Source organism: Alligator sinensis, unplaced genomic scaffold (assembly GCF_000455745.1).
Source record: "Alligator sinensis unplaced genomic scaffold, ASM45574v1 scaffold596_1, whole genome shotgun sequence".
Lineage (NCBI taxonomy): Eukaryota > Metazoa > Chordata > Crocodylia > Alligatoridae > Alligator > Alligator sinensis.
The window spans coordinates 913,237-928,968 of record NW_005841967.1 but is presented as its reverse complement, the minus strand read 5'-3'; the positions used below and the strand labels follow the sequence as shown (position 1 = coordinate 928,968).

At 43.1% G+C, this 15,732-nt stretch overlaps 1 protein-coding gene across 1 annotated transcript in view; it reads right to left on the bottom strand.

The window, feature by feature from the left end:
* IRS1 (insulin receptor substrate 1) overlaps positions 1–15,732 on the bottom strand; it is a gene marked incomplete at its 5' end in the record, with an annotated part of 71,929 nt that extends 56,197 nt beyond the window's left edge. The window contains one exon of the mRNA XM_006020744.3: positions 12,108–15,732. Within this exon, the coding sequence (XP_006020806.2) occupies positions 12,133–15,732 (3,600 nt within the window). The remainder of the gene's footprint in view (positions 1–12,107) is intronic.

Genomic DNA, 15,732 nt, shown 5'->3' with positions numbered 1-15,732 from the left:
TTCCTGCTTTATATAGCCATAAAGCCCTGGGAAAGTTTTTTTTCATTTCGTTTTTCAAAAAGAAGGTACTGCGTATTATATTGGGGGGCACATTTTGCATGTGGAAAAATATGGTACTTGTACTCAGAAAATTCTATGCTAGGAAAAATTAAGGGATTATCTAATTTAAAAAAAAGATTAACTTAAATCAATCCACTAATATACCCCACTTTTTCAGGGCCCTAATCTTCAAGAAGTGCTCAACACCACCACCCAATTAGATCAAATTGGGTGGTTCAACTTTTCTGTTATGCACTTGATAATACAAAGACTCTCCAAGTTCCTGCCTACAAAGACTTGTGTGAAACAAGCTTTGAAGACACAATAACATTCCTCTTGTGAGTTTCAAGCCCTCAGGCTAAAAGCACCAAACAATTATTCATTCTTCCATCTTGAGACACATTCCTAACCTAGTTCAAAGACCTGAAAAAACATGCCCTAGCTACATGCCAGCACACCTTCTAAAGAGTTCTTCCCTTGTAACAACTTGCTAGATACAGAAGTTCCACGTTGAAAAAAAATACGGAACATGTTTCGAGGTTGCTGCATTTTTAAAGAATTGTTGGACTGCTTAAAAAAGAAACTAAGCATTGTAAATATAAAATCAAAAGGTTGTCTGTTAAAAATTAATATACAGATCTATATCTGTACATAATAAAAATTTTAAACATAGGACACACACATCTATCAAAATATCTAGATAGAAGGATAGAATTTTTAACACCCCTTTTCCAACCTTCATACCAACATAAAACATACATTTAAAAAAATAGATCTTTTTACTTTTCCCCTAAATGTTAATACTACAATTCTTTAAAAACAAAATTAATGAACACCTTACTCAAAATCAACTTTATTTTTATGGATCAGGACTCAAGGTGGGGAGGAAGCAGGGGCAACCCGTGGCACTGCAATCTGTGTCCAGGGCAGCCTGTGGTGGCATGGAAAAGAAGGGATATGCAGTACAGTGGCAGACAGAGCAGGAAGCAGAAAGCAGAGTAGCATATCAAGCAGGGAAAGGGGATTGATTGGAATGGCACTTGGGGAGGGTGCAGACCTCATATGCACCATGCCTGCTGAAATTATTGGTCCCCACTGATTTTTAACTATTGGAAAAAAAAAATCCAACCACACGACTGCCATTTAAGTTTTCTGGATTATGACAATAGAAGTAAAAATTTCTTTAATTAGGAATACTGAAAAAAAAACCAAAAACAAAAAGACCCTCTCCATTTTTCAGATTCAATTTAAAATTGGACATCTCCTAACCTAGATTTTCAAAGCTCATTTTCATCTTCTATATAAGCTAGTAGTTAACACATACTCCTCATATTTTGTAGAAGAAAGGCAATATTAATTATCCCACAATTTAACTAATACTTGTAGAATTGTATGTCTCTGCCTTGTTAATTATGCACATCATAGAGTAATAAATGGAGCATTGATAAAAATGTTACAGAACACAATGGAAAAAATGAAGGGAAGAAATAGGATAGGTACAGTACAGACAATGCACCAATGGCTAATTTATCTCCAAGGTAGCTAAAGATGACCTTTCCTCGCTCCCTCATACTACCTCCAAAAATCTACTCTTAAAGATTGTAAGGCATCTTTACAAGAGTCTCCAGAACGCTAATCTTGTTTTTGTTGTCCTATCCTATTGAAGGGGCTGGCAAAATTAATTTTTCTAACTTTCATTAAGTTCTATATAGAGCAGGGGCCAGCAACCCCCGCTACACATGCCAGATCATGGCATGCAATATTTTGCTTGGCATACACACCTTGGGGTGGACAGCAGGGAAGGGGTTAGGACTACACTATCACAAGGATCAAGCCCCTTGCAGCTCCCCCACCATCCACCCAGAAGCACATGTGCATCCACTGCCAGCAACAAGCTGGGCCAGAGCTCCGCAGACTTCAGCACAGCGGCTTGAAGCCTCCCAGCCACCTGCCAGTCTGGTCTCTGGGCAGGCACCCGTCGCCTGCCATGGAGTCTGGGCCGCTTGAGGCAGGCAGCAGGGAGGCTGCAAGCCACTGCAACAGAGTCTGGAGAGCCCCAGCCCGACTCATTGCTGGGGCAACACATGCACACACACCTGGGGCAGACAGTGGGGAAGCCGTGAGGGGCCCAATGCTTCTTGTGGCAGTGCAGCCCCAGTCCAATCCCTACCATCTGCCCCGAGGTGCACATGCCAAGCAGGCCCCTGCCACGACACCCAGGCTGCTCATAGAAGGAGGTGGAGAGGCTGCAAACTACTGTACCAGGTCCTGCAGAGCCCTGGCCCAGCTCATTGCTGGCAGCAGGTACATGCACGCCTCAAGGTGAATGGCAGGCAAAGGGCCAGGCCTGCACTGCCACAAGAAGATTGAGCCCCTTGTGACTCCCCTGACATGCCAACATCTGACAAGTTGATGTTGGGGTGTTTTTGGCACTCTGACCAAAAACACTGCCAACCCCCAATACAGAGTGTAAAAAAAGAGCTCTCAGAGCCGTATTTACCAAACTATGGTGTGTCATAAATAGTCCACAGATCAATTAAATGTTTGGTGATAAGCACCCATGGTGGTGAATGAGAAACTGGGTTGGCAGTAATGCCAAAAGCAAGAGCAGCGTTGCTAGGTCTCAACGTTCAAACTTGGCACCTGAAAAAAATCTGTTTCTGTGACCAATTAGCCACTGACAAGAGAATAAATGGTCCAAGTTGATGTTTGTAGCAGAAGGATCAAGGATTCATAGGACATCTTCAGGAATGACTCAATCTCATTATTGAGACAACTTTTTGGTTCTCTTCTTATGCTGTCTATTGGACTGCAGTGTTTTCTGCAATTTCTGAGATACATTCTTGGGTAGAAGATGCTATCCAACAACTTGTGAAGGAATGAAGGACCTTCAAGTCTAATTGTACAAAGAGGCACAAGACACCAATAAACTCATCTAATCCAACCTCTAACATAAAAAAGTGGCCACACATTTTGCTGTGCATGATAAAAAGCCCTGCAGTATTTTTTAAAAGAATTGTTGTAATTCACTATCTAAAATGTAAGCAGAAGTATTAAAAAGGACTTATTTATTAAGAAACACACTAAAGTGCAAAACAGTATACCTTAATTCTTTATCCAACAAGAGAACAGAGGGGATTCTTTTCTTTTTTTTCTTAATCTATAGACAGTTTGACTAAGCATTATCACTGAGAAACCTATTAACCTCTGAAACAAAGGACAACCTAAACGTGAATCAGAAGAGATATTCTGTGAAACCAGCAACATACTCCCGTTAGCTTTCGTTTCTAAAGCAGCAGAGGTAATGCATGCATCGCTGTGTGGGGAAACCGCCATTGTGGGGAAAATCTACCTTCCATTGTCAAATGACTTCAGGAGAAACTGGGCCAACTGCTAGCAAAATGACAAGGGAAAGAAAAAAAAAATCAATCACTCAAGAAACTTATCAATACCACATAAGGCATAAGTGAGCCATTTCATATTTTACCTAGACACGGCCACAGAAGTTACATTTGTTTGAAATACAACATGAATGATCCCAAATGATTCAACAGCAAACAAGTTACTTTGTTTTGCATTACAGCCAGAGAGAGAGACTGAAAATGCATGCCATAGATGTTAAGAGAAGTAAGTAACTAAAAGACTTCTGTGGCTAGACAGGTCTTGCAAAGATCTAGAAAAGATAATGGTTATCAAATTTTTGAGGTTATTTTAAGGAGGGAATATTCCTGATGCTGGTACCCAGCATATATCACAATTCTCTTCCCTAGTCCCTTTTGGAAGACTGGTTACTAGATTTTTTTATTGCTGTCTCTTCTGGTTCATTTTCTCTCCAACACTGCAAGGAACAGTTGAGTTAAAACAGTTGAGGAAAAACAAAAATCAGAAAAAAACCCTGTCTTACAGAGGACATAAGGTCAGACTCCCAACTAGAACCCTGACAAGATTCTGAGGTAGAGAACTAACTACCCTTTCACTTGAAATCCACGGTTTTAAAGTTGCCTTTGCAGGTACTGATTTTAGATTTCAGAACTTCCTTGACTTAGAAATAGCCAGTCACCCAGCATACTGGGGGAAAAAAAACCCAGATAACAGCAAACAAAAATAAATTGGGCTGAAGTTTTGAGTTCCCAGATGACTTTCCCCCTCCTATTACAGCCAAGCAAGCAAACTCCAAGAATATCTATTCCGTAAATATAGACACACAACAACACTTCTGCAAGAATGGAATTGTATCCAATTTGCAAACTCCTCCATAGGTTAGTTTTACATGAAAAGATTATGTTCCCAATTTCTAAAAGAATGAAATTGTTAGAGGCAGCTAACAAAATGGATATAGATAAACCTATTATGTACCAGCAAAAAGTGTTAAATTTGTAATTCAGATATTTAATATCAGACTTTTAAATTAGCCACAAATTATGACAGTTTCACCTCTGCACACAAAGTTTCACTGTTTTCCCAACTCCTGTATAAAAGTATTAATGAAGGAAATATACCTCCAAGTAATTCAAGGTCAAGCTTCTAATCTTCCGAGAAGATGGCCTAGATATGTCAGGCATGATCAGATACATACACATCAAGTTATCTTTTACTTGGTTGGTTGGTTGGTTAAAGAGTGCCAGGCTTTAATTAAATCTCTTTGATTTACACCTTTGTTTTTATTATATTTCCCATCATTTCAATACATGAATCATACAATGTATTTAAACATCTTTTTAGACCTTCTGGAACCTCCTCTTTATTATTGCTGGTATTTACTGATAGTCGGACTAAATTGTTCAGAATCAAATCACTAACATATCAAAAAAGGAATCATGGGAAAAGAGTGAACATTATTCTGTTTAGTCAATGTGTACACTAACAAAATCAGGCTACATTCAGGAGACAAAAATTCCATTTTCATAATTCTGACAAATTGGGATTGTAGCCATATCTATTAGTACCAATACAGAAGATTTGTTATAGCAAATCACAAAAGCAAAGCTCAAAAAAAAGAACAATTATGCAAGATACCCTTTAAACCAATAGTTTAAACCACCAAGCATCAATTTTCTTATGTTGCAGGTTAAACAATGGCCCTAGTAGCAGAGTATTAGGAAAACAAACTCAAGGAAACTTTAAAAAATAAATAAATAAAGAGCAATTTCAAAATAATTTTCCTTTTATGTAAACATCCTTGTAGTAAAAACAAGATCCTTGTAGCTGAAGGATTAATTCACTTTTGTTTATTCTGTACCTGAAGTTAGAATTCTATTTGTAACACATCACTATCACAATCACAGCATTCAACTACGAGAGCAAAGGGCAAGGGGCAATATTCTATGCAGACAAATAAGCCTGTTAAAACTCACTAGAGAAGGAGGAAGGAAGAACTCCTAAAATCAAGTGTCTGTTGAAAAAGGGAGAAGGGGAAATAAACATACAAAAATCCTGGAGGAAGAGAGGTGTGTAACCAGCCTAATGCACTTGTCAAGGTATCCTTGCAGTTCCTCATTCTGTCCCACAAGCTCTTAACCACCACAGCATAAGAATGGCTGTAACAAGGCCTCCAATACTTCTCGTCCTTCCCGGTGCACTAGGGTCTCTCTGTACCACAACTCCCTCAGGCCCTCCCCAGAACCAGTGTCCCCCAATTTTACCACCATCAGAGATTCTGCCTGCCCCTATTTTCCCACATCTTATGCCCTGGGTTACCCTCCTTCACATTTATTACTACTCAACTGAGAGCAGCCCTGTAGGTTGTCAACATGTTAAACTCTTGAGAGGATGGGCACAGGTGAAATACAGGTGTTGTTAAAACCAAACGCTATCAATGGCTGTCACCATCCAGTTATGAGATCTACCAACAACTGCAGAGGTGACTACTCACAGCTGTGCAGAACAGATGGCATATGCTACATGGGACCACTGACAGGATCCACTAATATACAGAAAAAAATCCTAATATCCTGGCATGTACTAGATGCAGCACTCAAAAGTCAACTAGACACATGAAGACAAATAGAAATGTTATCAAGCTGCAAGGCTTTCCCACCCAAAAACGCATTCTCTTTCTAATGAGAATAGATTAGAGTTCCATTCCTGCCCCAGGCCTTATTTTTCAGGACTTGATCACCCAAATGCAAAGATTTCCTCCAAGATGAAATCTGGCAAACAAAGTCCACAATATAATTAATTTGAGTTTGAAAAAATAAACAAATACAACCTGTTCACTACCTTTTTTTACTTGAATGCCAAGAAAAAAATAATAATGAAGTGTAATTTTAAATTACTTTATATGCACTTAGGACTTTGTTTGAGAAGCTATTTTTTAAAAATAGCAGCATTAAGTATATTGAATTGCAGTGTTTTGAAAAGTAGAACAAATTCTCATCACAGCAAACCTTGCATAAGAGAAAATTTAAAGGTATATTTAATTAGGCTGAGCGGTTGTAATTAATTTTTTTGCAGAGCCATTACAAACTATAAATTCCTAATGGAAATTTTACGTGTCAACTCCCCATCATGCATTATCCCTAAAGAAACAGAATCTGCTAAGGATCTCAGTCAGATGATATTCCAATTCCACAGGTGCTTGCTTGTCGCTTTTTCTTTTAAACCCTTCTGTATCCCAGCTCTTAACTCAAGCAGGTTTAGGAAAATTCAGGAAACGTTTTACTTTACAGGCACTAGACAAAATGTATCATCCTTAACTTTGATTTTCCTGCTTGGTTTTCTAATTTAACCCATCTTGAAAGTGATACTAACTGAATAAAGATATAGTGCATGCATCAGAGAAAACAGAATTAAGCTGTATCAACAACTCTACTGTCTAGTTATGTAGTTCCAAACTATAAATCAGAAAGACAAAAATCTTGAAAGTAGTTTTTCTAATAGTTAATAAATTCAAGTAACTACTGTAACTGCATTATAAAATAACATCCACAGTTTGAATTAGGAACAATATTTAAAATGTCACATGCAATTCTAAAGAGTACAAAACATCATAATGTTTTACTGTATTTTCTTGCATGCAGCAACACCCCCATATAGAATACACACCTGTTTTTGAAAGGCAGCATAAAGAAAAAAAATATTCCTTGTAGTAAATGAGTTGCAGCAGCTAAAAAGGCAAGCCTGCTCCTAGCCCTGTATGCCAGATGGAGCTTGTGGACTGACTGGCATGCCAGGTCTGGAGCCAGGTCCCAGAGCCATTGCAATTAATACTGCCACCGCTCCCCTGCTGCCAAATTTGCAGACATATTGGTACCTGCATTCCTTGCATATAATGTGCCCCCCAATTTCCACTAGCTGCTTTTGGGGGAAGGTGCAGATTATATGCAAGAAAATACAGCAATAGGACAGCTGAAAACATGAAGGTACAGGGGCTAGGTTTTGGCAGCTTAGTTGAGGGAAAAACAGTATGTACATACATATAGCAAGAAAACACTTTACTCTAGATCAACATCACTACAGACTTTGAATCCTGCACATTTTGCTGATGTTACAGTTACTGCCATCTCAAAATTACACAAACTTCTGAACTTTGTGTCTGGAAATTTTGACATTTTTTAATACATACAGATAAGCATACTAAGATTTTTAAAATGATTCCACCTTAAGTCTGCAACATTTAAGATAATGTGAGTTTTGCTTATTCTTAGTTAGAAGTCCAAGTTATAGAGAAAAAGCAGATTCCTAAGCTTTATTAGTAAATTACACAAGAGCTACAAGCAAAAGTATAATAATTTTGAGCCAATGCTTTAATGATAACCTACATTTGCAGGATATTGCAAAAGAATGAGGATCAAGTGTAATGAGCTTATAGGGGTCACTCTATTCTATTATTCATTTTCCTTGCATTCCAAAAATCACATTTCTTCATGTAGTAAGTAAAACAGGCATTATTAGAGCTGTGGGTACACCAAGTCATCACTTGCCCACACCAGACATTTTCTATCCAGTGTAATTAGCAACTCATTTTCATGACTTCTCAAATAAAGAACAGTGGAAACATGTCACTGCTTTGAAACACAAAAAAAAAAAATCAAAATCAAAATCACATGCCTATATTTATTCAGTTACTCAACAACTTGGTCTTCCAACAGCCTGTATGAGGACAGGAAACATTCGATAGCTTCCTTCTTAAAATGTTCTGTGACTGGTGTTTTGAGTACCCAATTATCAACTGCTCATCTCCCATACTGTTGCTAATTTTGGGAGATTATTCATCTAATCACAATCCCAAAAATCAACCCACTGATTTTGCATGCAAAAGGCCCCAAAAGAAGCAAACCAAAAAAACACAGCTATCCCAAATATCCAGTTTGACTTCAGACTACCTATTGCCTCATTTCCTCCCCTCTCCTCCCACACACACACAGGTTAGATCTTCCAACCTAGTTTGGTTGCTACAATAAATTGATCCCCAGCTGTCTTATAAAAGAACTGTGCATCCATTCCAAAGTATCCACATCCCCAGCAAAACAAAAAAAGGAGCCTTCCACCAATCTCAGACTAGGCTCAGCTTTTTCCTTTTAAGGAACCTGCCTTCTACCCTACCTGTCTACAAAATAGGTGAAGAAATGTGTAAAACAGAGACCATTTAAAAGTCCTGCTCCTTTAAAAGATCACACCAACAGAGCTACGTCATCTGGCTCGCCAAGCTCCCCACAGGTCTAGAAATTTGGCAGCAGGGGAGTGGAAATTAACACTGATGACTGCCAAATCTCTGGACCCTTGGGAAGTTCTGTGGGCCAAATGACACTACTCTATGGGCCAGATCTGGCTTGTGGACCAGGGGTTGAACATGCTGCTGTAGATGGACAGTGCGTAGTAAACAGGTAAAAACCCTGAACCGTGGTCAGTGCAGGTGAAAATTGCATAGAATATATTTACTTAATGGGCATGTCCACACGTGCGCTTTAATGTGTATTACCCTATTTTAAAGCATCAAAAAGTGCCCTTTTGCTAATGCACGTTAAAATAAAGTAATGCTCCCTTTTCTAGTACCTCACATGGGAGCTACTAAATTTAACGTGCATTAGCAAAAGTGAATTAATGAACATGTAGACATGCCCAGTATCCTCTAATATCCCCACCTAAGAATGTGCAAACAGATTTTTTTTTTGCAGGAGACCTATGAATTACTCACTCTCAGGGATAGCAAGTCACAAGAAAGCAAGGTCCATGGCAAAGTCCTTGTTTCAAAGCAAAAAGGCAGTAGACCTTCTCAAAGAAAATGCTGTAAAAAATATTTTCACATGTGCAAGAGAATATTTTTCTCCTTATTAGCTTCAGAAATGTTTAAACCATTTTAGTTAGCAGAAATTGTCTGAAAGAGTTTCAGCTTGTTGGAAAAATTAAACTAAAAAGTGTTTGGGTCTAGCAAAGGCCATCAGCTGAACATAGAGCCACGTACAATTTCACTCTCCCTAATCCCTGTCCTCCTCTCCCCCACACTTAAGAAGATGCCTACTTAACCAAACCCTAATTCTGGGTAACATTTGCACTTGACTTTAAGTAAGGAGTCCTCTACTAAACACTGTTTGTTTGTTTTATTGATTTATTTTACATGAGATACTACTTTGAAAAAAGTCTGCATAATACTTCTTAGGACACTCTTCTGTGAACCTCCCTTGCCCTGATCCTACTTTGAACTGCATATTCACTAGAGGACCCCACCTACTACCATGCTGGGCAAAGTTTATAAATGCACAACTATTTCATAAAAGTAAAAAAACAACATTCAAATAAAAAAAAACTATTTTGGCAGAAGTACAACAGCAGTGCTTTTAACAGTCTCTAAAATGAGCATGAGAGTAATCCTACAGTCTCTCTTAACCATGTGCATATTTAGTTATGCCCTGAAACAAATTTTAACACGGGACAGAGCCAAATGACACTGCTATGGATGCTGGTTTTAGTACCAAGTGCTGCATTGCCATGGGAAAATCCCCTCCCTCAGAAAAACAAATATAAGACAGCATCAGCCTGTGAATTCATGTCTGCCAGGCACAGCTAGTTTAGACTATCTCTTGTAAGCTTATCCCTAGACATGGAAAGGGTGTGGCAACATAAAGCTGTTCATAGTTTATACACAAAACACTGTGACAGCAAGTGCTGTTATCTGGTGCTATATCCAAAGAATCTTTCCTTCTAATAAAAGGCCTTCTAAAACAGACCACACATCTTTGCTCATCTTACACCTTGGATTTTAAAACTAGAGTGGCACTTCCTGATGAGATAGAACTAATAATCGAATACTGCTCTAATTTGCAACAGAAACAAATACATAATTAAGTTTATGTTCAAGGTATCCACATGAAAAAAAAAAATCCCCACCCATTTAAACGGTTTACCACGCCTAGCTCTCAGTGTTGTTGGTACTTGCACCAAACAACAAGCAATAAAATAACAATTGAATAAGTGTTTGGTATTACAATTGAGGTCAAACAAAACACCAATAGGAAATTAATGTTATACTGCGTTACTACAAACTTTCACCTTAATAACCACTCTCTCTACAGTGATTACCACAGTTCATACATTTAGAAAATGCTGAGATCAACAGTGTTATAAAATTAATAGAGTTATCTTTTTACCAATAGTAGAAAGTCTGGAGCAAAAAACTGTACACAATGAGATTTTTTTTAATAAAGTAACTCCCACATACTTCACCAGAAACTTTTGAATAAGACTTTCCAGTGTTCTGTATTAAGTTGCTGCATAGCAAAAGCATCTCACTATGCATGCAAAAGTACTCCTCCTCCAAAACTCACAATCAGTGTTAAAGGCTGACTTCTTTTTTCCTAATTATTTTTCATTAAATGGTTACTTAAAAAAAAAAAAATTAAACCAGTAGATACAAAATGTCCACTCTATGCCATCGGTTTCTTCTGCAGTTTACAGGTACTTAAGATGTCCTTTGCCCCAAAAGTATTTAATACCAATCTAAACACAAATTACACAAGCAAAGCTAACTACTTTGTAGTCCTTTCCACATTAATAGTATTTTACATTAATCTAATGAATCCTCACAGCAATCCTATGAGGTAGGTATCATTACACATACTTTATACAAGGGAAAACTGGGTTAGAAAGGTTAATACTTCACCCATAGCCAAAATGCTTGTCAATAACCAACCTAAAAAATCAGAAAGCAAGTTTCCAGTTCCCTGTTCTATGCTCAAAATGGACCACGCCTCTTCCCTACAAAAATTAAATAAGATACGGGGGGAGCCACAGAAAGCTCTCAGTCTCAGCAAGAACATTCAAGATGATTCAGAGTGAACACTCTCACCATAACAGCTCACAAGTGAGACCAGGTTGCTTGAACAAGTTTACAATGAGTCATGTTTCGAAAGCATCCGTGCTGCAAAGATGCTGCATTATCTGCTACTTTTGCTTCTGCAGCAATAGCAGATTTTAAAAATCAAAACACACACAGGAAAATGTATTTAACATTTCAGAGTCAAGTCTCCATGGCTGTAGTATTTTCTAAACTATTTCCCGCATAAAAGAGAATATTTAAAGTTTAAGTACATCACGTTTTACCACAATCTGCAAGCCAGAGATTATAAACTGGAATATTACACAGCAATTTGACTACAGAGAAATCCTTTACAATAAACAGCCTTTGAACAACCACAGTTCTATTTCACACAACCTAATTTTGTTCTTATTAGCTAACTAATGATGCAGTTTAAGAATAGGCTGTCTTTTTCTTTAAAAAAAAAGTTACATAATACTTAAATAGATTAGATTGAAGTCAGTACCTCAAACCTACATCAATAGCCCCCACCTTATCACTCCATAAATTTAAAGCATTGTAACTGAAATAGCAGGTAAGGAACCTGAAAAGAGACAAGGGCAAAAGCAGATTACCAATAAAGCAAGAGAGTAGGAAATACAGTGTGTGTCGCCCGATAAGCTTTCACATTTAAGTAGTTAATGCAGTAGGGACTGAGCAACTATATGCCTGATTTTTGTTGTTCTTTTGGGGGTGCTTGGGTTATCTGAACATTCATGTTCCTTATATGCCTTGCTCTCTCTCTCAGCATAGTTAACCCACCGTATGTACTCACCTTCTTTCTGGCTCTTGCCCAGCTACTAGATATCCTCCCGCTTCTGGAAGCTGATGCTGGCATATGCATTTGAATCATCGCTGGAGTGGTTACTCCCACGAGGCTGATTAGGGGACTTAGTCTGCTGCTGTGGTGGTGGCTGCTTCCCCCCCAGCATAGAGGTACCCTCTTGGGGTTGGTGGAGGTGGCGGCGGTGATTAAAATCCTTCACTAAGTCCAGGTCAATGTAATTGAGTCCATTCGCAAAACCACTCCCAGCTCCAACTTGCTGTTCTTTCCTGGTAGTACCCAGAGGCCCGCCCAGGTCCCCTCCTGCAGGCCGGAGCCAAACATTCTCAAAGGAGGCCGAGCTGTGGCGCTTGACCTCCTCGGCACTCCCTACACCTCCAGCCCCATAAGGTAAAGGTGCATTCAAACCAGTACTGCCTGCTACTCCACGGGCAGAGCTGGGAGTGGAGGAGAAAGTCTCCGAGCTGTGCCGCCTCCGGCCTCCCTGTGGGTCAGCCCGGATCACTTTGGCACTCTGGTTGCGATTGGGACTGAGGCTGACCCGGGTGAAAGCACTGTTCACCCCTGGACCTCCCATCAGGGAGGAGGAGCGTGGTGGGGCTGCTGCCAACTCAGCTGGTGGTCGTGGCTCAGGGGACGCCAGGGCTGCAGAAGGCGTTTTCTCTGGGCCAGCACGACCTGTCCGCATATCAGCATAACTGAGCAGGAGGTCTGAGGATGATGGGGAAGGGCTATCAACGCAGTCCAGGCAGGGTCCCCCAACACCCCCCCCCAACTGCATAGCCACGTAATCCCGGCTGCTCATAGCTGCCCTTCGGCCAGGCCGAGCCACAGTTCCTGTCCGTGCAGCTGAGTATCCAGCTTGGCAGGCAGCCCGTGGCGTCCCCAAGTCCATATTCATGTACTCCTCAGAACCCTCATCCCCTGCTGGGGGTAAGCCAAGAGATAGGGTGGCCGAGCCAGGCAATGGAAAGACTGGCTTCTCACTTGAGATAAACTCAATGTTCACATATTCCCCGGGGCTCTTGGGCTCTGGGGGCAGTAACAGTGGTGGTTGCTCCCGAGCCCGGGGCAGGGTGCTAGCCTTGGGGCCACCCAGAGACAAGCGTGTAGGTCTGGCCAGGCGGCTCTTGGTCTGAACAGCTGTGTCGACCTTGTGTGGAGGCTGCGGCTGCAGTTGCGGCTGCTGTTGCTGCAAGGGATGTGCGTGATGATGACTGTTGTCCTGGCCACTGCCACCACCAAGGCTGTCACTACTCGTGGAGGAGGATGAGTCCTCAGCAGCATAGAGCAAGCGGCCAGAGCTGAGGGATATGCGCAGCTGGAGGCCACTGTCCTCAGCCACTGCTGCAGTCCTGCGTTGCACATGTTTGAAAGAGCGCGGCAGGGAAAAGTAGGAATAGATGGGCTTGTGGTGAGCTTGGGCTGGGCCCTGTGCAGGGGCCTCCTCTGTACCTGGTGGCCCTGAGCTGGCAAAGTAGCAGTCAGGTGGGGTGCTGGTGGTGGAGCCACTGGCTGGAGACATGTTGATGTAATCACTGCCACCACAGGGCAACTTCCCTTCGTTACTCTCTACCGAGAGCTTTGGGTGATGGCTTGCCCCATTAGTCCATATTTTGCCATAGCCAGCAGGGCCACCATCAGGTGAGTAGCTTCCACTGGGGGACATCATCATGTAGCCATTGGAGTCCACCATGGCCTGGGGATGGCGACCTCCCCGGCCTGGGTTGATGATCTGCTGTGGTGCTGACACACTCTTGGGGCTCATGGGCATGTAATCTCCACCTTTGGGATTGCCACCAACACTGGGCACAGGGGCCACTCCAGGCGACATTGGCATGTAGCCATCATCGGTGTGAGGGGCGGAGTTAGTCCGATGATGGCTGCTGTCCAGGTGGTGCATCTCCAGACACTCCTCAGGATATGAATGAGTGGGCACAAAAGCTGAGTGCCGGTAGGATGGCAAGCGGCTGCCACCACAGGGGTAGGAAGGCAACATTTCTGTGTACTCCTCAATGGATGCCGCTGAAGACTGCGAGGGTGTTTTCTGGTGGGAGATGGTGGGTGAAGTGCCCGCAGAGTGAGTCCGCTTCCTGAAGCCTTTCTCTAGATCCGCTCCCTCCTCACCACCAGCCCGGGAGCAGCATGGGGTGCCAGGGTAGCGAGACTGCTGCTGCTGCGGATGACAGGGGCGAGGCACAAAGTGACCATTGGGAGCTGCCAGGCTGCAGCAAGAGGAGGCAGATTTCCCCCCCATGCAGATGTAGTTATTGAGTTCCTCATCCCCTCGGGCTGGAGGGGTGTGGCCCAGAGAGTCTGGGGTCACACTGCGAAAGGAGCTTCGAAAGTCGCATGGACTGGAGCCATACTCATCAGAAGAAATGAATCCGCCATCACTGGGCGAACCAGAGACCGAAGCACTGGACCGGCGTGGAAAGAGGCAGTCAGAGGTGGAGCCATGGCCGCTGGTGCTGCTGGATGACAGGCTGACTGGGCTGGTGGCTGAAGGGGAGCAGCGTGAAGAAGGCATCGGGATGGAGCGGCTGTGGTTTAGCGGAGGATGAAGTCTAGAACTGCCGCGGTGCCTGTGAGAATGGGTCCGGTTGGTGCTGGGACTAACCGGGCTGCCATCCACAGAGGCAGGCCTGGACATCGTGCCTTCCCCATCACTAGATGCTCGGACTCGGAAAGAGCTGGGCTTGCCACCTGCCCCTCCGCCACCAGCAGGAGAGGTAGCAGTGACACTCTCAGTCCTGGACCTGCGGCTGAGCCCCACCTGGCTGGGCGGGGGGTTATTGACATGGTGTCTGCTGCGGAGGGGCACAGAGATGGGGTTGGAGCAGTTGGAGGACGACTGGCTCTTGCTGCGAGGCCGGAATTCCTCGCTCATGGCTCGCATCGCCTCCAGGATGGTTTCGTGCATGTTCTGTGCCACCACCGAGTCATCCACCTGCATCCAAAACTCACCAGGCCCCGTCACTGCCGAGCGCCCCACCTCGATGAAAAAGAAATTCTCCGAGTGGCCGCAGCGGCGGATGTTGAGCAGCTGCAGCACCACGGCAGCCGCGTCCGAGTTCAGCTTCACAAAGCTGATGGTCTTGTTGGTGAGGCACAGGCGGTAGATGCCAATCAGGTTCTTGGTTTGGCCCAGGCCCTTGGGTTTCAGGATCACTTGCCACACCTCCTTGAAAGCCGGGCCGGGGACCGCCTCGCCGTAACTGTCTTCCCCCGCCTCCCCCAGCCCCACCCCAGTGCCCCCGAAGGCAACATCACTGTGGTGGTGGTGGTGGTGGTGGCCCTTGGCCCGGTTGTGAAGCTGCAGCAGGGCTTGGTACCAGCTCTCCTGCTCTGGCTCGCTGTCGGCGGCGATGGCAAAGTGCTCGTCCTTGGTGTAGAGGGCCACCAGGTGTTTGTTCTTGGAGTCAGCCCGCTTGTTGATGTTGAAGCAGCTCTCCAGCGGGATGGAGCGCTTGGGAGCCCCCGACTTGTGCCTCCACTTCTTCTCGTTCTCGTAGTACTCCAGCCGGGCAGGCCCCGACTCGCTGGCCGCCCGCAGCACGAAGAAGCGCTTGTGCATGCTCTTGGGCTTGCGCAAATAACCCACCTTCCTCACGTC